At 52.0% G+C, this 20,091-nt stretch overlaps 7 protein-coding genes across 7 annotated transcripts; 5 read left to right on the top strand and 2 right to left on the bottom strand.

The window, feature by feature from the left end:
• Positions 1–130: 130 nt before the first annotated feature.
• Positions 131–2,414, top strand: N7477_001812 (putative GPI-anchored cell surface glycoprotein; the record flags this gene model as incomplete). Its single annotated transcript, XM_056963475.1, has 2 exons — positions 131–1,316; positions 1,366–2,414. 2 exons carry the CDS (start codon positions 131–133, stop codon positions 2,412–2,414), a joined length of 2,235 nt encoding a protein of 744 aa, XP_056826394.1.
• Positions 2,415–2,833: 419 nt separating this feature from the next.
• On the top strand, positions 2,834–3,110 carry N7477_001811 (uncharacterized protein; the record flags this gene model as incomplete). Its single annotated transcript, XM_056963474.1, has 2 exons — positions 2,834–2,973; positions 3,065–3,110. 2 exons carry the CDS (start codon positions 2,834–2,836, stop codon positions 3,108–3,110), a joined length of 186 nt encoding a protein of 61 aa, XP_056826393.1.
• A 584-nt stretch (positions 3,111–3,694) lies between these two features.
• On the bottom strand, positions 3,695–6,362 carry N7477_001810 (putative regulatory protein Ral2; the record flags this gene model as incomplete). The annotated part of the gene is made up of 3 exons (XM_056963473.1): positions 3,695–4,515; positions 4,560–5,723; positions 5,774–6,362. The coding sequence occupies 3 exons, from the start codon at positions 6,360–6,362 to the stop codon at positions 3,695–3,697; spliced, it is 2,574 nt and encodes an 857-aa protein (XP_056826392.1).
• A 1,005-nt stretch (positions 6,363–7,367) lies between these two features.
• Positions 7,368–8,111, bottom strand: N7477_001809 (peroxiredoxin; the record flags this gene model as incomplete). Its single annotated transcript, XM_056963472.1, has 2 exons — positions 7,368–8,013; positions 8,092–8,111. 2 exons carry the CDS (start codon positions 8,109–8,111, stop codon positions 7,368–7,370), a joined length of 666 nt encoding a protein of 221 aa, XP_056826391.1.
• A 2,422-nt stretch (positions 8,112–10,533) lies between these two features.
• Positions 10,534–12,002, top strand: N7477_001808 (EVE domain-containing protein; the record flags this gene model as incomplete). Its single annotated transcript, XM_056963471.1, has 6 exons — positions 10,534–10,617; positions 10,708–10,902; positions 11,086–11,443; positions 11,497–11,514; positions 11,565–11,681; positions 11,734–12,002. The coding sequence occupies 6 exons, from the start codon at positions 10,534–10,536 to the stop codon at positions 12,000–12,002; spliced, it is 1,041 nt and encodes a 346-aa protein (XP_056826390.1).
• Positions 12,003–12,498: 496 nt separating this feature from the next.
• N7477_001807 (aldehyde dehydrogenase family protein) lies at positions 12,499–14,123 on the top strand (the record flags this gene model as incomplete). The annotated part of the gene is made up of 3 exons (XM_056963470.1): positions 12,499–12,626; positions 12,681–12,880; positions 12,943–14,123. 3 exons carry the CDS (start codon positions 12,499–12,501, stop codon positions 14,121–14,123), a joined length of 1,509 nt encoding a protein of 502 aa, XP_056826389.1.
• Positions 14,124–16,794: 2,671 nt separating this feature from the next.
• On the top strand, positions 16,795–18,050 carry N7477_001806 (SMP-30/gluconolactonase/LRE family protein; the record flags this gene model as incomplete). The annotated part of the gene is made up of 4 exons (XM_056963469.1): positions 16,795–16,827; positions 17,045–17,179; positions 17,260–17,414; positions 17,468–18,050. The coding sequence occupies 4 exons, from the start codon at positions 16,795–16,797 to the stop codon at positions 18,048–18,050; spliced, it is 906 nt and encodes a 301-aa protein (XP_056826388.1).
• Positions 18,051–20,091: the final 2,041 nt, after the last annotated feature.

The raw sequence follows: 20,091 nt of genomic DNA, 5'->3' as shown, positions 1-20,091 counted from the left end.
TTCATGGCTTTTTGAATGCTGTTGAGACGACTAGTTCCTCGTATTACTCTTCATCTCTCATTATTGTTATACCTCTGATCTATTTGCTCTATAGCTGACAATCACGGTTTTGACACAGGCACCATACACAATGCCTCCTAAAGGGTACCGCAAATCAATGCCGGGGCGCCTCAATAGCACCATGTTGACACCCTCACGGCGCTCACCCCGAGTCCCGGCAAAAATGACAAACCCGTCTACCCAACCCTCCAAATCACTCGACTCCTCCGCCGATTCTCCTGATTCATCCTTCAACATTCGTTTTTACAACCCGAAGACTCCCACCAAGTCTTCTTCCACAAGCCCTAAACCCGGAGCTGGCTCTCCGGACTTATCCTTGAGTCAACGTCGAACTTTCCAAGCTCGGCCTTCGAGATTGTCTACTGTTTTCACGCCGGCCGTGGAAACCCCAACCTCAACAGGCAGTCGACGAACCCTTCGTTCAACTGCCAACCCTGTACAAAACCAATTCTCAGACGACGACTTTGCCGAAACAGGCTGGACTCTCGAACAATACCTTGGGCTCGGCTACGAAGAAGACATGGCAGGCCAGACTTCACCCACCAAATCCTCCTCTATGGGGACCCGCACCTCAGCTCGTGTACGCAAACCTACAGAGCGATTTCTTGAGTCTCAAAAGTCCCAGCCAAAGCCCGGGGAGAACAATGGCAATGCCCCTGCCGTATCCAAGAGGCAAACCACTAAGACTATACAAAGGATATCCCAGAAAAAGACCCCTGCTCCAAAGAACGCCTTCAAGGCCAGCTCCGCTCTGAAAGGAAAGCAAGTTGAGGACGCGCCCGAACTTGAACGTATCAAGATCAAAGAAGAAGATGCGGCTCAGAGTCTGTATGAGTTGGCTCGTTTTGCCTTGGGCCCTGACTTCGAAATTCCCGAGAATCCAAGCGAGCTTATCGATGAGCTTCGCGCAGCCTATTTCAAGCGTGAGGCTGAAATTAAGACCACTCGAGATTTACAGGACGACCAGGAAGCCCAGGACGTACGCGATGCATTAGATGCCCAACTCGACGAGTATGATGACTCGGACGATGATGTCGTGAGCCACACTAAGCCCACAAAAGCTCACAATTCTGCCAAGCCTTCGAAACATGTGAAGTCGGTAAAGGATGTTGATACTATGGAGCCTATCCACTCCACTGAGTCTGTACAGCCCGCCAGTGCCTCACAGGGCGTTGAGCCCGCTGATAAGGCTATATTTCGATTCAAAAAGTCCGCGGCAGCGGTCATCGAACCTGATGGCTGGGTCAAGACTGGCCGTGTTAATGACAGCGGCGAGGAACTTGTTCTCACGCCCACCAATCACAGCCCTTGGCGCTCGCCTCGCACTTATTTTGACGATGCTCTTCCTTATCCGCCTGTACGCTCGCGCTCCGACCAGCAAGCTGAGGGCGACTCTGCTCTCGGCTTCCCTCCTCTGCTGGGAGACCGGAACATTCCTCCCGGGTGCTGAACTGGACTTTCGACCAGAGAATGTCCAGGAAGAGAAAGCGCGAGTGTCCAAGGTGTCTTCCAAGACTCCCGCAAAGCCCGTCTCAAAGCTTTCCTCCAAGACTGCTTCTACGAAACCTGTCAAGAAGTCTTCAAAAGCTATTGCCAAGGGTGGCCCCAAATCCGAGTCTAAGTCTTCCAAGACTGTATCCAAGACTGCCCCAAAGTCGATCCCAAAGTCGACCCCAAAGTCGACCTCAAAGTCTACACTGAAGTCCACGCCAAAGTCTGCTCCAAAACCCTCCACTAAGACCCCTGCAAAGGCTTCTGCAAAGACCTCGGCAAAGGCCCCTTCTTCCGCACCCGCGACAAAGGTCCAGCGCATCACGCTCAAGCTAGGTCCCGCTCCCGAGTCGGAAAACGAGCGCACCTCGGGTAATTCAGGCTCACCAGATGAGAAGGTCGAGGGGGTCCCCGTCGCGAAGGGCAAGAAACGCAAGTCTGATGTCCTCTCCGACGAAGATGAGCCCAAGCCGAGCATGTTGAAGAAGCGCGCAACCGAGAAGTCCACCCCCGTCAAGTCCAAGACCTTTGCCCACCTTGCTCCTACCACTGGACCCCCCACCGCCATGACCATTCCCACTGTTCATGGCCGTGGATCTTCTCAGGCCACGGCTCGTGGCTCACGAGGTTCTCGTGGCCCCCGTGGATCTCGGGCCCCTCGCGGCTCCCCCATCTCTCAAGGTCGTGGCCGCGGTCGTGGTTCGGCAAGTGTAACTGAAACCACTACAATTCATCCTGCCGAAGCTAGAGCTGCCACTACATCTGGCTCTACAAACTCTACCCGCGGAAAACAAGGCGAAGCCCGCGTCGCCCGAGGCCCAAGTCGTGCCCGTGGTCGCGGCCGCGCGCGCGGTGGTGCTTGACTCATCGGCACCCGAAGCCCATCCGCCAAATCAACGTGCATGAGTCTATGCAAGAAGTAACATCCGTAAGGTGAAGGGAACTGTCTGCTGCCAAGTATTTATACTACATCAAGACGAATAACGAATTGAGGACCTCGCATAGCCCGGTGTTTTGATCTACTACTTTACTTACTAAATCTCCACGTGAAAGTGGACTTGGAAATTTAAAGAATACCATCATTTTCATGCCCATTTCCTCAGTAGACTCTTTCCCATTGTATTTTTTGAAGATTCGGCCTCGCAAAGCAAAAACAGAACAGGGACTTGAATCTCAATGCGCTTTGTGCCTCAGGCACCAAACCTCCACCCGACTTCCATCTTTTATCCCGTCTCGCACTCATTCGCCCCAGCACAGAAGCTTCTATTCTTATTCCCTCAAAATGCCACCCAAGGCTACGACGGGACCTTATATTCCCCGGCCACTGCCTCAAAAGCCGGTGCCAGATGCAGTCAAACCGGCGCGCCCGATGAGGCCGGCTGACATCCGGAAAACGAAGGAGTATAAGTCTGCTGCACGGAAGTATGTATCAATTTCCTGATCTCAGTACCGGGTCTATCTTCGTTACTCGGTTACCTCAGCTACGACTGTCTCATTGGACTTCAACTAACAGGTGTGTACAAGGTGGACGGGTGCGATGGTGGGCATTCCGTTTGTGATTATCACTTCTTGGATATTGTACGAGAGAAGTAAGTGTTATCCTGTTCTTTTGGGTTGTACCTTTGCGCTTGGGTGCTTTTTGGTATATATTATGCTGGTGGATGACGCGTTGCTGACGGGCTGAACAGTCTATGGAAATAAGAGCGTGAAGAAGCTGCCGGCGCCAAAGCGGGAGTCCTCTTCCTCGTCTTAGCCGGGGGTTCCTTGTATGATTATGACTGATCTACACGGAGGGAGTCAATTTGTGGTCAAAAGCTGCCTGTCATACTGTACATATATTTTTGAGCCCACTCATTTCATTATCATTACAGCACCATATTCCAGTCCCGGAAAGAAAATCCAATCTTACTCGGGTGATTAAGGGGATTATCACACCCCCTAGGCTCTTTCGAGGGGCATTTGAGCACAATGTAAAAATGATTCCTGTTCTTTTTTATAGACCCTATCCTCCGATCTCACCAGCCTGCTGGCATATAAAAGCAAGAAAGTGTTACAGTCCCAAAGGTTTATGGATGAAGGCAAGATGCAAGGGAAGGCGGGAATGCGTGTGCTCCCCCTAGACGTATGAAAACCTGCAACTAGATCAGACGCTCACACCTTGCATTGGGAGATGATCTCCCGACCCGGCTGAAGGTACGGAGGTAGGGCCACTGCTCGTGCTGGGTGGTTTGACGCTGCGCTCGCGCAAACGGCGACCTTCCATCAGACCGCGCAGACCGCGTTTCTGAAGTCCGATCACGCTGCTTAAATCGCCAGTCCAGATTTCTCGGCTGTCAGTACCCCGGCGACGGTGCGTGCGCGAGGCAGCACGGCTCTCGTTGTCGCTGACGAATTCCGAGTCTGACTGGCTGAAATCTGCGCTGGAAGCGGAGGTTGCGGTGCTGGCGCTGCTGACTGAGTCTTCGCGCTCGCGTTGAGCCTGGGCGCGAGAGCGACTGCGTTGTTGGGTCAGATTTGTGTCGATGCGGAGGGATGGGATGCCGCGGGCAGCAAAGTTGGTTAGGTCGCCTGTGCTACTGGATGCTGAGGGTGCGGTGACACCGTGCTCGGTGTCGGAGGAGTCAGAGGCTAAGAGGACGCTGTGTTGAGATGTTGTACCTTCCGATACGCTAGGCATGGAGCCGTTGCCCACGAAGTGTGCGCCGTTCAGGGCTTCCAACGTACCACCGAGACCCCCGCCAAATCCTGTACCTCGGCCCCCTCCTGCTGCCATGGCAGCGGCGTTGAAAACAGCTGCAGCGTTCCGACCGTCAAGGACTTGATGGAGGCGTTCCACTGTTGCCTCCAAGAGACCGTTGACTTGGTATGGTCGTGCGAGCTGCAGTAGGGAGCAGAGGATCTGCGGCGTGCAGAGGGACGAGCCCGGGGAGGAAGGGCGGATGTGTAAAGAAATTGGACCAACACCTGAAGCGTTAAGATCGTATGAGGGAGATAGAGCACGCGAGGACGAGCAGTCGGAGCTAGGCCGTGAGCTGAAGGCGCCTCGAGATTTTCTAGTAGAGCCTTTGACGGGACAGCCGGATTCACCAGTGTTGTCGCATTGGAGTAATTGCTATTTTGTCCGACTGAAGGAGTGATTGTGATACTCGAATTGCGGCTGGGGTGAATCGCACCAGGACGAAGAGTGGCGCCCTCTGCGATAACACTGTCTGAGGACTCACGCAAGAGCTGGATGAAATAGGGCCCCCATCTCCGGGCTAGCAGGCGGGAATTGACCGAGATACATTCACCGCCAACAGCCTGCAACTCCATATCAGACAAATCCTGCAGTGAAAGAAGCAGTTTGCCTAGCTCGTCAGCTGCAGCAGACAATGGTCGTCCACCTGTCGTCAGCTGGGTGAGCTTCTGCTGTAATGATGCGGGTACAGATGGTGAACTGTAAGACTTGTATCCCGAAGTCGCAGCGGTGCGACACGGGTTATTGTAAAGGCCGAAAGCCTCCAGCTCTACTACGCAAACGTGCGAGAAGTTGATCCGGCGGTGGTTATAATCATCAACCAAGCTTCGCTTCCGGTGACCAAGAATCACAAAGGAGCTGCGACGCGGCCAGAGGATGCCACGATTCCAACTGCCGTGACCAAACACAGAACCGCCGGCATCGATGCGTCCCCAGGTCAGGGTCTTCAAATCCAGAGCCCAAAGCGCATATTCCTGCTTTGAGGAAGTCAAATATGTGCCACTGACGACAAAGTGACCATTGATGATGCCGCCATTGGGGAAGCGCAATCCAGGCGGAGAAGCTTGGCTCTGCATCGGTCGCTCAACAAGGCGCCCGTCCGGCAGGCGCACCTGCAGCTCCAACTTGACATCCAAGAAGTTATAATTTGAGTATATCAGCATGGGACATCCTGCCTTCTCTGAATGCTCGGCTGGCTCATGCGTCACCCGATCTGGCGAGGCCGAGCCGACCTCTGAAACGTCCATGCCGACCAGAGGGGCTACCACACTGCGGTAGGCACCGCAGCTACGTCCGAGGGGGCTGGTGTTGGTCCACTTAAGGCTCCGCAAGTTAAAAACACTAATTTGTTCGATGTAGTGGTTTGAGCTGTCTTGGCCCCCAACGACTACCATCTCAGCGCCTCCAAATCCATCGATATCCACCCAATGGAGCCCTGGTGGGCATTTGTTTCAGGATTGTGATGAATAGCCGACAGAGGCGCACTGGCAGACGTAAAGCAGGCGGTGGATGGAAGAATCGTAGCACAATGAGCATACCGTCCTTGCGGCGATTCATGTGCCGCAACTCGAGTCCATGCGCGCGACGGAACGTCGAAAATGTGAATATCCGACATGACTACAACCTCCGACTGAGCCTCCGAGCTATTCGGACGTGACGGCTCCTTGGGCGTCCCGGGCGCAGGCGACATTCCTCCATAGCAGACCAGCTTGTTATCACCTAGCGCGCAAACGCTGTGGAAGTACCGAGGCGGTGGGATATCCCCGGTCGGTTCGATTTTTGTCCAGTGCCGGCGAATCAAGTCCAGTTCATATAGGTCAGAGGTCAACTGCGGGCGACTGCGCGAGAGGATCCGGCCTCCGAAGACGTATAGCTTATCGCCCAAAATCGTAGTGGTGGCCCCAACCAGGGGGTGAGGTTCCTTGCCAGTGGTTCGCCGGACATTGCACACCAGGCCAGACAAATTGATAGGTCCAGACGCAGACTGTTGAACAAGGGACGGAGACCCTCCGGCTGCAGAATGATCCTGGGGACCTGCATCCAGGAACCCAAGACTCGACTGGCTCCGCGACATCATGGGGGCGAATTATGGATTCCGCTCGGCGCTCACCAAATTATATTTGTTTTGATTTGCCCCTTTTCTCAAATAAGCTGGTCGGTGTCTGAGCGCATATGACGAGACTCCAGGCTGGAAGTGTCTAACGAGTAAAAGCCCTTTCCCCGATCGTACCGCTGCGGCAGTGGTGGTGCGGTAAGGGGTGGTATTAGGACCGTGTGTAATTTTCTTGGTCTCTGCCGCGTCGAGACCGCCGTTGAAAGGCGCGAAGAAGTCCGTGTACCGAGCACAGGTTAAGGTGAGGCGTCTCAGGGTGGAGGGGAAAGTGTCAGACGGTGAGCGTTGGATCGGCACAAAAAAAGGCGGTCTCTACGTTTTCCCCGAGTGGGTTTGGACGCGGATGGGACCGCACTTTACTTTGATCCCTGACTGTGGGATTATGTCACCGTTCAGTGAGAAGACTTAATTACGCGCGTGGGTGCCTCGATATGGTCTGACGGTAGCGTTAGCCCCTGACCCCAGCCACGCTGAAAAGGTCGGGTGGCTTATCCACATCGTGTCAATCTACTTCGGAGTTAATCACGTATGCAGTAAGGAGTCAGAAGATAAGTGGATCTGGCCCATGGAACACTTTAAAATAGCCGATGCATACCGCGCTTGAACCTTTGCAAGGAACCTGCTTTTACCCGACGTGCATCAATGACAAGGAACATGGGCATAGCCCAACCACATGTACGGGCTTGAATAGCGACCACTAGAACAATAACACACCAATTGCTTCTTGCCCTTCATGGCCTTGAAGAAAAGGCCTAGAGGGAAACCGGGACTACACATCTGAGTAATGTCATTTATCAAATCTTATGCTGCGTTTGGTCCTAGTGGCCAGCTTTCACGCAAGCCAAGGTGGTCATATGTCTACGCTTTAGAATGATGGAAGATAAGGCATTTCATATTGGTATCATCTATCCTCTCCGTTTAAATTTCGCTCCTGTTCTTTTCACATCACATCGTAAAGCCCATCCTTTATTGGGGAGCCTTGGTGAAGCGGAGGTAAGGCTTGACCTCACGGATCTCGCCGAACTTCTTCTTGGCATCCTCAGTAGAGACGGGAGGGGGGATGACAACATCATCACCGGGGAGCCAGTTGATGGGGCAGGTGACACCGTGCTTCTCGGTGGTCTGCAGAGCATCAATGACACGGAGGACCTCGGCGGTGTTGCGGCCAGTGGAGGCGGGGTAAGTCATGATGAGACGGATCTTCTTGGCGGGGTCAATGATGAAGACGGAGCGAATGGTCAGAGCCATGCCCTTGGAGTCGACGTTGGTGGTGTCCTGGTAGTCGACCATGTCATAGGCGTAGGCAACCTTACGCTCGGGGTCGGAGATGATGGGGAACTTGAGCTGGGAGCCGGTGACCTCATCGATGTCCTTAATCCAGCGGTGGTGGGACTCGACATGGTTGGCGCTCAGGCCGATAAGCTTGACACCGCGAGCAGTGAACTCCGGCTCGAGCTTGGCAAAGGCACCGAGCTCGGTGGTGCAGATGGGAGTGAAGTCATCGGGGTGGGAGAAGAGGACCGTCCACTTGTCACCGATGAACTCGTGGAAGTTGATGGGACCGTTGGATGTGTCGGCATCGAAGTTGGGGGCAGTAGAGCCCAAGCGGAGACTGTATACAGTTGTCAGTAACCTGGAGACAATGTGGGGAAGCGCGGGGCTCCGAGAGCTCATGAGCGGGGGAACGTACGGAGCAGCGCGTTCAGCCATTGTGCTTGGTGTTATGAAGTACTGTAGAAAGAGAGAAGAGAGGAATGACTTAGGAGGAAAAGGGGACCTAAATAAGAGATCAGAGGGAGCCCCTCCTGCTTGCGATGGCCTCGAGTTCTTACCTCATTCGGCCTTGCTATTATCACGCAATTGACCACCGCCTCGGGCAGAATGTCCTTGATTGGCTGCGGGGCACGTGGGATGTTTAGTGTTCCTGATGCCACTCGGCTCCATTTGAAGGATGACAGGGCAAGGGTGTCCTAGTGTGAGTCTGCGTGGGTTAGTGGATCTCGGGGGTCTTGATTAACCCCTCTACGGCAAAAGCCATACTACCAGGTCCCCGACCTTTCATGGTGTTTGCGACATCCTATGTGGAACTAGAGCATAGATTTACCTCTGCATTCACTGCAACCATGAACAGATGTTCAGCTGACTCTATCGGCCGGGCTATTCGTGATCATGCTTAAGTCGGCCGATCATCCTTTCCATGGAGCCAATGGAGATTCCACGGGATGGCGTAATTCCAGGCGGTCTCTTTGTCGGCATGAGTAGCCCCGTACTACTGCAGATCCAGTACGAGTTGGAAACTGAGTCATTGGCAGCCCTTTGGAATTCGCTGCACCTCGTGCACCTTATGGGAGCGCATTGATGAGCAATGGAAGCGTGGGGACCCACCGGGTGGGGCAGAGTTTCGATATGCTTCTTCGCTGCTTCTTTAGGTTGAGCATCAGGCTTGGGGCAATTCGTGGGCCTGCCAGCTACCATTATGACCCATCTAACAAACGTATTTTAGAAGTCTAGGATGGCAAACATCGTGTTCTGGGTCACATATTGAGTTTGCTGTAAGTGCAGACGGGTTGCTCTTTGTACATATATTGAGAGCCTCAGTGTGTATTAGCGAGCTAAAATTCAATTCCTTTTCGTTGTAATATGAGTTTCGGGGTACGTTATTTTCCTCTATGGTAAGTCCTCAAGTGTCGGACTAGACACAGGAACATAGCATCTCGGGTGGTGTTTTTGGTTGAGAAATCGAATAAAAGATCAGGTCTAGCTCAATTTTTCGTTTCTTGTCGATCGTAGCTTGATTTGCATGCCCGTCAACAGCCTTTTTCTAAGCGACCAGTCTCGCGCAAATTCAGTTGAAACCTCGCGTCTCTGCCAGCTACAGCTGCTCGTATCCTCACAGAACTTAGGGGTACCTTCGCGGGTAGGCCAAATATCCATGTATGTTGAACATTCGACAAGATGGCCTTCTCTTTGGTTCCCTCCTAGCCATTAGACTTTGCTCAAGTTGCTAGTCTGCCAGTTCGCCAGAGCTCCCATAGATATCTCACGCGTGTGTCACATGTTGTAAGAATTGGACCAAATTGATTGCTATAAAGGTGGTGATTTTGTAGCTCAAGATCTTGTGATGGGATGGCGGGTCACTTCAAGGGTCTGCTAAACGACCTGAGTGATGACGAGTTGAATTTATTTTCGAACATTTTAAAAGGACTTCTTGTATTGCAAGGGGTAGCCTCTTTCTGATACTTGATGAAAGTCCCAGCTCCAAAACCTTCCGTGGTATCATTGGCAAGTCTCGGGTCTGAAACAAGTTGATGATGAATTTCATCGAAAGTTCTACTGAGAATCCCATCATGACCATGCATGTGTCAGTTTTCAGTGGTGACAAGGACTTTCATTCAGTCAAAAGCTCCAAGACGAGAATAAATGTTGACTACAGCTTACCTGATATCCGGAGAAGCACTTGGGGTCCGGTGCAATGGATCTTTAAAAATTTTCACGGTTACCGGATTGATTGTTCGTCTTCTAGTACATGCCTGGGATGGATACATTATCTGGATCTCACAGAGATGATTCTTCTGTCACATTGCTCATGGTTTCGCTTGTCCGGGTGGTATAGGGACAACGTGGAATAGTCTGCTGAGATATCAAACACGGTTTGGTCAGATAGACTTCAGTCTAGATCAAGTTCTGTGAGGCACAATGTGCCCGGGATTCAGTCGCAACATTGACGCTATATACTCATCATCCATAAGTGCAAAACATATATAATGAAGGTTGACATTGCCCGGTTGATCTCCCAGCCAAGAACAATTTTAAATGGCATCTATGCTTCCGTAGAGATTTTGAATTTCCAAGGTTGCTATAAGGTACCATCGATGCATCATTGTCCGTCGTCAGAGACGGCAAAGCAACTTGCCCGTGAAGGTCACGTCGATTGAGCTGCGTCACGTGGAGTGGACCCACCGTCGCGTCTCAAATACAACAAACATCGACGCTTCCCCAGCTTCAGGTATTCCGAGAGCCATCCCACCTCGCAATATTCTAAACCTCAGTTTCTGTGGATTTGACGTGCTGATTTCTGATCATACGATCTTAGCTGCAGTTAATGCCACCCAAGCGCAGATCTAGTGGCACAATGCCCGAAGCGACTCAGACGCCCTCCAAGCGACTGCGCAACTTGACAACTGCAACCTCGGACGGGGCTGAAGCAATCCCTCCAGTGAGTGATTTCCCAGAGACTGATGTTCACAATTGGCCCGTAACTCAAGTTATCCCGAGCCTTGTTCAATGATCGTTAATCCCGATTCAGGCTGCAACGCTCAAGACCGGAGAAAAGAGAAAACGTGGTCGTCCGCGCAAGAATCCTGAGGCCCCTGATGTTCAACCAATAACTCCCAAGCGCGGGCGCGGCCGTCCACCCAGGATCGCCTCGGAAAAGGAGAATGCTTCAAAGGCAGTGGCCTCGCCGCGCAGAGAGGCCGAGGACGCCCTCGCAAGGTGCCAGGTATGAGTTATCTGACAATTAATGATGTAGTGTACTAACATGTTGTCTTTTCCTCTTCAAGTGGAAAATCCGAATACACTTGAATCAGGACAATCCCGCGAGAGTCTTCACAGTAAGCCAACCGCAAATGCCTCAGCAACTCCAAGTGGCCGAGGACGACCTCGTCTAAGCCTGCCTGCCAAGGCAACTGCTGAATCGGCGAGCCCCAAGAGGGGTCGGGGTCGGCCTCGCAAGAGCCTGCCTGCTGCATCAATTCCGGATATATCGAGCCCTAAGAAAGGCCGTGGACGCCCACCCAAGCGCGAAAGCGTTGATAAAGCAGTCGAGGCCGCCGTGCCTATTGATACCACCAAAGACTCTGACACCTCCGAGGCTATGGAGCCGAAAGCTGAGGCTGCAACAGAGAGCGAGCCCAAAGGAGGCAATGGCCGTTCTTACTGGCTCATGAAGGCAGAGCCCGAGAGTCGCCTTGAGAAGGGCGTTGATGTTAAGTTTTCAATTGATGATCTTGCTGCTGCAAAGGTCCCAGAGCCCTGGGATGGTATGTTCATCCGCTCCATCCTACTCGGAGACGCTGACTAATATCGGCAACAGGAGTTCGCAACGCCGTTGGTAAGACCATTGTCTCTAGTGACATGATTGCTTGGCTTACAATTGAACAGCACGCAATATCATGCGGGAGATGAAGAAGGGTGACTACGCATTCTTCTACCACTCCAACTGCAAGGTCCCTGGGGTGGTCGGAATCATGGAGATTGTGCAGGAGCACTCGACTGACGGTAAGACCTCTGTTCCATTTGGACTATATCAGTTGGCTGATTGACTCTGCAGAGTCTGCCTTTGACCCTAAGCACCCGTACTACGACCCCACGTCTAACCGCGATAGCCCCAAGTGGTCCGTCGTGCACGTCGAGTTTCGTCACAAGCTAAAGAACCCGGTCACCTTGGCTGATCTCAAGGCCAACAGCCAAGCAGGCAAGCCGCTCGAGAACCTGATGACCCTTAAGCAGTCAAGACTCAGTGTCTCAAAGGTGACCCCAGATGAATGGCGAACCATCTTGGAAATGGCGGGAGAGGATCCACACGAACCCAAGTTTTAAACTTCGATCAATCGAACATTTTCAATCTTCATGTACTATATCAGCAGAGTTAACGGGCGGCGTTGCGGGTGATATAGGCATTGACATTGAACTCATTTGAATAATTTACGTCATCAAGCTTAGTCTATTCTGCCGATGGCTGTCAAGAAATCGCAAGGCATCAGAAATTCCGACTGATTGATAATTGTAATTGACTAGAATCGCGGAGAAGAGAAAGAAACCTCGGATGAGTGAGGGGGGGCGGGTCATGGCCAACCAAAGAAAACGCCAGATAGACCAAAGGAGTAAGGCGATCCATTGATTCCTGCTATTACCCACGAAGAGTAAGTGTAGCCGACACAGTGGGCTCGGCTTATCGGTTATCGCGCGGGGAGGGGTGGGGGAAGCTCCCTTAAAAGACCTCATCTGCTCTGCATCCAAGGCTATGCTTAGCTTTACCATCCGGTCCCTGCGTCATTTGTCTGTCTCCGGCCGTCGATTCCACAGCTCCGCCATTATGTCCAACCTCTCGGTGCAATTGACTGCCCCAAACGGGCGCTCCTATGAGCAGCCCATCGGTCTCTTCATCAACAACGAGTTCGTGGCGTCCAAGTCCGGCGAGAAGTTTGCTACCATCAACCCTTCGTATGTGAATTCCCCAATTTGCTCATGTGCTCGTTTTTAATACGATTTGTGAAGCAACGAAACCGAGATCGCTTCCGTGTACGCCGCTGGAGAGGAGGACGTTAACATCGCCGTGGCCGCCGCGCGCAAGGCTCTCAAGGACCCCTCATGGAAGGGATTGTCCCCCACCGACCGCGGTGCTCTCATGATCAAGCTCGCCGATCTGATTGAGCAGCACAAGGAGACTTTGGCTACCATCGAGACCTGGGACAATGGTTAGTGATTATTCGTTGTTCTTACTGCTGCAGTGCACATAGGGGCTAACAGACAATTGTAGGCAAGCCATACTCCGTTTCTCTGAACGATGACCTCGGTGAGGTCACCTCTTGCCTCCGCTACTATGCCGGCTGGGCCGACAAGGTCATGGGCCAGACCATTAGCACCACTCCCCAGAAGTTCGCCTACACTCTCCGCCAGCCCATTGGTGTCGTCGGCCAGATCATCCCCTGGAATTTCCCTCTCGCCATGGCCGCCTGGAAGCTCGGCCCCGCTCTCGCCTGTGGTAACACTATCGTCATGAAGCCCGCCGAGCAGACGCCTCTCAGTATTCTGTACATGGCCAACCTGATCAAGGAGGCTGGTTTCCCTCCCGGTGTCATCAACATCCTGAACGGCCACGGCCGCGTGGCTGGTGCCGCGCTGGTCCAGCACTCCGACGTCGACAAGGTCGCATTCACCGGCTCGACCAACACTGGCCGCGAGATCATGAAGATGGCCGCCGGCACCCTGAAGAACATCACCCTTGAGACCGGCGGTAAGTCGCCCCTGCTTGTGTTCGAGGACGCCGACATCGAACAGGCCGCCAAGTGGGCCCACATTGGCATCATGTACAACCAGGGTCAGGTTTGCACCTCCACCTCCCGTATCTTGGTGCATGACTCCGTGTACGACAAATTTGTGGCACTCTTCAAGGACGTCGTCAAGGAGACGAGCAAGGTTGGCGACCCCTTCCACGACGACACCTTCCAAGGCCCCCAGGTCACCAAGGCGCAGTACGACCGTGTGCTGTCATACATTGACGCCGGCAAGTCCGAGGGCGCGACCCTCGTGTCCGGCGGCGAGCCGTACAAGAACGTCGGCGACGGAAAGGGTTTCTTTATTGCCCCTACAATCTTCACCAACGTCAAGGACAACATGCGCATTTACCGCGAAGAAGTTTTCGGACCCTTTGTCGTCATCGCCAGCTTCAAAACCGAGGATGAAGCCGTCACCCGTGCCAACGATACCACCTATGGTCTCGGTGCTGCTGTCTTCACCAAGGACATTGAGCGTGCGCATCGTGTCGCTTCGGATATCGAGGCCGGTATGGTCTGGATTAACAGCAGCAACGACAGCGATTTCCGCGTGCCGTTCGGTGGTGTCAAGCAGAGTGGTATTGGTCGTGAGCTTGGTGAGGCTGGCCTCGATGCCTACTCACAGGTTAAAGCGGTCCATGTCAACATGGGTAGCCGTCTGTAACTGAATGTCGGTCTTTGATTTGGGGTATCATAGAACTAAATGAGATTAATGTCTTGATGACCTGAAATTTGATGCAATTGTTTCATCTGACCTAGTGGCTTTGGGCTGGCGTTTTACTAGCCTTTAGGCGTCCCTTGTCGACTGCCAGGGTGGATGAACATTGGAGATCCGTATAAAGTGGAGCATATTTACTACTCCAACTCAAAAGCCTGGGCGTCTCCCTTACAGCCATCATCTCGATCACATCTGTGCCAGTTGAAGTGACATCAAATGTCTTTCTTTTTCTCTTAACTCTTGAATTTCGAATTTTCACTCGATTTAGTAACTCTAACATGTAGATCTATCTGTCGTCATCCACAGATGTTTATTCTTCAATCAGAACTAGGTACCAACTGTGGCAGATAACAGCGCAATGTCTGCATACCTTACAATACTTATCTGAATAGCCTGGGTGTAGTCAATATAGTTTTTTTTTCAATAGCGAGATTGCTGAATACAACTGCGCTATAATAAGGTCTGTCAGTCGATGAGCTGATAAGTATGATAAGTATACATATTTACTAGCTACTCTTGAGAATACCTTCATTGACAGACATAAAAAGAGTCAACTTAATTCGGCGAGGAAGGGTAGCAAGCAAACGGGGCCGGGGTACCATTCGATTTGCGGCCCATTTCGTGGGCTACTCGATTCTACGCGCAGAGAGCTCACTAATCAGCCCAGACCGCTCAGGAGCGTGCTTAGCTCTACACGGTGAACAACTCGGTTGAACAAAACGCGGTGTGGTGTGAAGCACTCAATCCGGATCGGGAGCGCTCAGAAAGGACAGAAGATATCACATTTCTAGATAGTCACCGAATAACTTCATTTTCACCTTGGTATATTGCAAAGGTTTGCGAAGGAAATATGAATGTTTCAATTAGATACCGTTGCACCCAGAACGAGACGCACGCCCCCGGTAGACCGCCTCGCACGACCCTCCATCAGGACACCTTCATTCCCCCGTCACTCGTCACTCATTCATTGGCAATCTCCAGACTACTCATGTTCAAACTTGAATCTCGGGACACCAATAGCCACGCACGAACCAATTACTATCCCCGCAAAGCGAATGCCAAAAATGGGGAAATCTCCTTAGCGGCGCATCACTAGTCGATCCGAGACGATCCAAGCACTCACCGGGCAGAGCAACAAATCACCCCCAAACTCACATGTACACTCTGGTGCATGTTGGAATGAACCGAACATGATGTCAGACCGCACGATTCACCTCCCAGCATGAAGCATGAAGCATGTAGCACGAACAGCGTGGTCCTCTTGATGCCCAACACCTCCACAGGGAATGGCGACCATTTGGGATCGGTTCCATTTACTGCGTACAGGTACAATTACAGGTACATACATGCAAGCCTCGCCAACGCAACCAAATTCCCGAGTGGGCTAGGGCCAGGACTAGGGCCAGAGCACCGACATAAGCACGAGCAGGAGCAGCAAAAGCACATCCGGGAAGTGATGAGGTGCATATGGTTCTGTGAGTGCGTCGCCGAGTTTCGCTGACTTTGAGTGATTGGAAGCCGTGCACGAAATGAGTTATTCTGCTTCGCGGGAATTGCGGATGGGCCGTACCCTGTTTTACTTTTACTTTTATTTTTATTTTTTTTCTTGCTTTTCTATTCTTTCCAGTATTTCCTATTCGTTCTAGGAGAGGTTCAAGGTTTCGCGTGTCATGGTTGGATGGCAGGGCTTATGTAGATCTACGTGCACCACGAGTGCCCGGGTTGTAATCAGAAACAAGGTTGTGACATGATAATTTACACAACGTGCAAATTATTTTGTTATTGGTGAATCGGCCTGGTAATTGTGCCCAATGGGTGGGCAGGTCGGGAGGTTAGGCACGCAATTGGGTTGGGAGAGAGACTTCTTAGCGCCCAGCGTAGGACGCACGTACATGAATCTCGTGCAGATGCATGCAGAGTTGGTCATGTGAAGGCTGAGGGACCGGTGTGATATCTAGGGCTTTACGACGGAGTTTTTGGAGTTTATTGTTTTATTCTCGTCATCTGTTACAATTTCAATACAAAAGATCTTCAATTCTTTTCTTCTGTGGGCTTATTGTATTAGAGGGAATGACATCAGTTGTAAAGTCCAAAGCGCTGCTTCTCCGTTCTACAGCACCTGTGCCCTGGCTGGTTAGAGTTCCAATGACACGCGCTGTCACCTTGACAGCGCAGCTGGGGGCATCCTGCAGACAGATCCAGAGGGTTTGGACATTTCTGCAGGACAATAGCTCCCAAAGATGACGTTCACATCTTCTGTCTCTGTCCTGACACACCATGACTCTCTTGTCCTACTGGTTCGCGGAGGAGGATAGTGTTCCGACTCCACCGCCAACCGGCAATGTGGGGGCGGGGCTTGGTCGGGAAGATGAAGCTGTGAACACGACACATCCTAGCTATTTGCTCACTCTCGGACAATTCCCGCGATCAGCGCTGCCAGCAAGTTTTTGATTTTCTCTGTGAGCAGGGGTTCATGACCTGATCTCGAGGTTCACTGTTGTGTCTCCCTTAATCTGTTCTTCCCTCTGGTTCTCCCTTCCTTCCACGTCCCCGAAACAGCGGTGTCCACACCCCTCTTCACTACCGGTGCAATATCTTTAGTGGAGACACTATCGGCATGTCTGAAATTCAGAGATGGACGGTCAATGAGGTAAGTTAAATGCTCCTATTTTGCTTAGGTGTCGGGCCGCCTGGCTTTTTCTTCTCTTATTTCCGGGATTGGTGATTGGCGCCGTGGCATTGATCGACACGTTCACGATAGTGTGAAAGTGCCGGATTGAATGAGACGACAAAAAGCAAAAAAAAGCGAAGGGAGAAAAAAAAACCAATCATCGAGTCATCAGCTAACACGACATGACTCGCTCTAGCCCTATATCGAGGTAGCGGGCACTCTACTCGAGGGGCCCTATCACGATGCGGTCAAAAACGAGTTTCGCTTCATCGATATCTGGGAACATAAGCTTTACCGACTCGATTTGGCTCAAGGTCCCGAGTCCCTGACAGTCATTGATACTGATGCCGCTCTCGGGTAAGCCCTTTCCCTGAGCTGTAATTCTCTGCTTGAAGAAATCACCGCTAACAGTCCAATGGCGTCACCGCCAACATCTCGGGCGAGACCGCGAACCAACTCATTGTCGGAGCCAAGCTTGGGTTCGCCCGTCTCGACAAGACTACCGGGAAACTTTCCTACATCCGCCAAGTCTGGGGCGAAAGCGATGGCCCCGGGAAGGCGGAGAGGTAAAGCTCGAGGTTTTACCCCTTTGAAAAATGTTCCTTTAACACCATTGTAGAATGCGATTCAATGACGGGGCGGTCGATAGCAAAGGCCGATTCTGGGCTGGGGCCATGAATGATCCCAAGATCCAGTCTCCAGGTCCCGAGGGCGTGCTGTTCAGACTCGACCCGGACCTCACTCTGCACCGGATGCTGTCACCGGTGACGATCCCGAACGGAATGGGTTGGAATGCTGCAGACGACACAATGTACTTCACTGACTCGCCAACGGGCAAGATCTTCGCCTTTGACTTTGACGCCGCCACTGGCGCCATTAGCAATCAGCGCGTGCACTTTGACCTGGGCGAGCCGCTCGAGCCGGATGGGTTCGCCATTGACGTGGAAGGATGCATCTGGAGTGCTATCTACGGGGGAGGCAAAATAGTACGCATCTCGCCCGAAGGCGCCGTCATCGGGCAGATCGACCTGCCCACGCGTAACCCGACTTGTCCAGCATTTGTGGGCACCGAGCTGTTCATCACATCTGCCAAGGACGATCGTGACGATGAGCGATTCCCTCAATCGGTCAGGTACGGGGGCTGCTTGTTCAGGGTCGAGGTCGGAGTTCGCGGTCAGCCGAAGAACGAGTTTCGGTTCTAGACTTATGTAGACTTGAATGTCCGGATCACGGAACTAGACTCTCCTCCTTTTATGCCTAAAATGCCTAGAGCCTGAATATATGACTCGTCTCACGTTTCCACGACCTACATGTAGCTAAAGAGATCGACTGTGCATTTTACCCCCGACGTTAGTCATAATGAGGCTACCTACACCGTACAGTGGCATTTCCTGGCTGATGAGTCGGGCTGTCTTCTCACATGCGAATCGATTCATGCATTGCCAGTGCCCGAGAGAAGATTAGCCGTCCATTATCCAATGGAGGTAAATGGCAGGCAAAACGACATAAAAAGACATAATATGACGGATCGCCAACAGGGTTCGGTTGTGACGCTGCAGCGCGCAAGGGAGCCGGGAGCTGGAACCGGAAGCGAGTTTGAAGCAAGTTACAGGTCGAAACAGCAAGTCTCTAGGACTAGGCATCTAGGCACGGTCTGGATCGAGTCGAAAAAGCAGTGCTGAAATCTCAGATGCAAAAGTCGGTCCAGTTCGCAATCGTGCCCAAAGCCACGGAAACCTTGCAAAAGCCCACGCGTGGACAGGGAAGCACTGCCACCACTGCGGGTCTTCGCCCTGCAGGGCGAATGCAGGCACGGAGATTGGGTGAGATGGGATTTCCCTCCGGAGACCTTTCGGTGTGCACTCTTGTATTCTGTACTTTCCGTGTATAAGAACGGCAACGGTAGCGATAGCGGCAATTGAGACGGAAAATATTTCCTTATGCTGGCTGAGCGCTGAAGAAATTGCCTTGTTTATTTTTCCTTTTTGTCTGGCTGACAGTGGCGGTTGTAGCGGACACAAGATATTCGTTGCATGTTACCGTCTACCTCTGGTGGGTCTGGAAAAAAGTCAAAATTGAGCAGAGCAAGAAGAAAAAGAAAAAAAGAAAAAAGAAAAACTTCAGATTTGCAATGTTTGCAACCTTGGCAAAAAGGTACGGACGCCGTCACCAGGAACATGAGAAGATTGGCAGAATAAACGTATAGATGAGGTTAGAGAATAGGTAGACACTATTGAAACGGCGTAGCAACTACAGCCATGGCCACAAGCGAATTGTGCACTTGGTCCATTGCGTAGTTCTCCCGATTCAATGGGATAACCCGCGTACCAAACACTTGGGACACTTCCCGGGCTTTGTTTCCCCCTGACCCACGTAATCTGATGACACGCATCGGAACCGGGGTCTTGGACTCGAGACACCGCCACGAAATTACGATTACGTGCAAATCAAAACCCAAATGGCTGGGTACGGGCGTGAATTAACCCAATGTGTTTCTCTAAACTAGGCTAGGTGAATTCTGTAGAAATGGAGAAATCATAATGCATTTCGAGGAAATGGTCGATGCCCGACCACTGATGATCCTCTCGTTTCTTTAGACCCGCAAGGTCACCCCCCTTCTCTGTGCTTGAGGTGTGCTTGGAGCAAGCACCGAGCAATAGTAGATGGACAAAAACAAAAATAGAAGACTTTTGACAGCCGCTGCAAACTCAGTCTCAACTTCTGCCTTGTAGCGGATCTATCGCATATACGAAAATAGGGGCCCCCCCCCTCTCCTAACCCATCGGGAACAAAGCTGTCAAGGCCGATCAGAATCCCATTGTCGCCTAGATCGGACATGAGGACAATCCGCTGTCAGCCGCTAGCTGTTAGCTGTAAGTGCTATTCAGCTGAGCTCTGGGATCGTCGTTATTTTTGTTTTTGTTTTTATTTTTTAATTTTTAATTTTCTTCCCATCTCCTAGACGGATTCCACGCATCCACTTGTTCGCAGCCGCGGGCGCGCTAGCGGGATCTTCTTTCTTCTCGTCATTCGATCCTGTCACGCGGGTCCTTGTTCCTCTGCCGATGGCTCCGTGAGATCAGGAAGCTCCACGTTACTGAGCAACCCGGGGGGGGTGAAGCCTAGTAAGCTTGGTCCCCACTGCGTTCGTGACCTGAGCTTCAGGGGAGCTCCCGGATAACTTCCGGAAGCTCGTTTGATCGAGAAATGAGCTGTCGTGATCCTTCCTAGGAAAGAAGTACT

Source organism: Penicillium maclennaniae, assembly GCF_028827695.1.
Source record: "Penicillium maclennaniae strain IBT 15551 chromosome Unknown utg000002l:1.0-2354659.0:1.0-2356205.0, whole genome shotgun sequence".
In the NCBI taxonomy this organism is placed as follows: domain Eukaryota; kingdom Fungi; phylum Ascomycota; class Eurotiomycetes; order Eurotiales; family Aspergillaceae; genus Penicillium; species Penicillium maclennaniae.
This window is presented reverse-complemented; position numbering and strand designations above follow the sequence as displayed.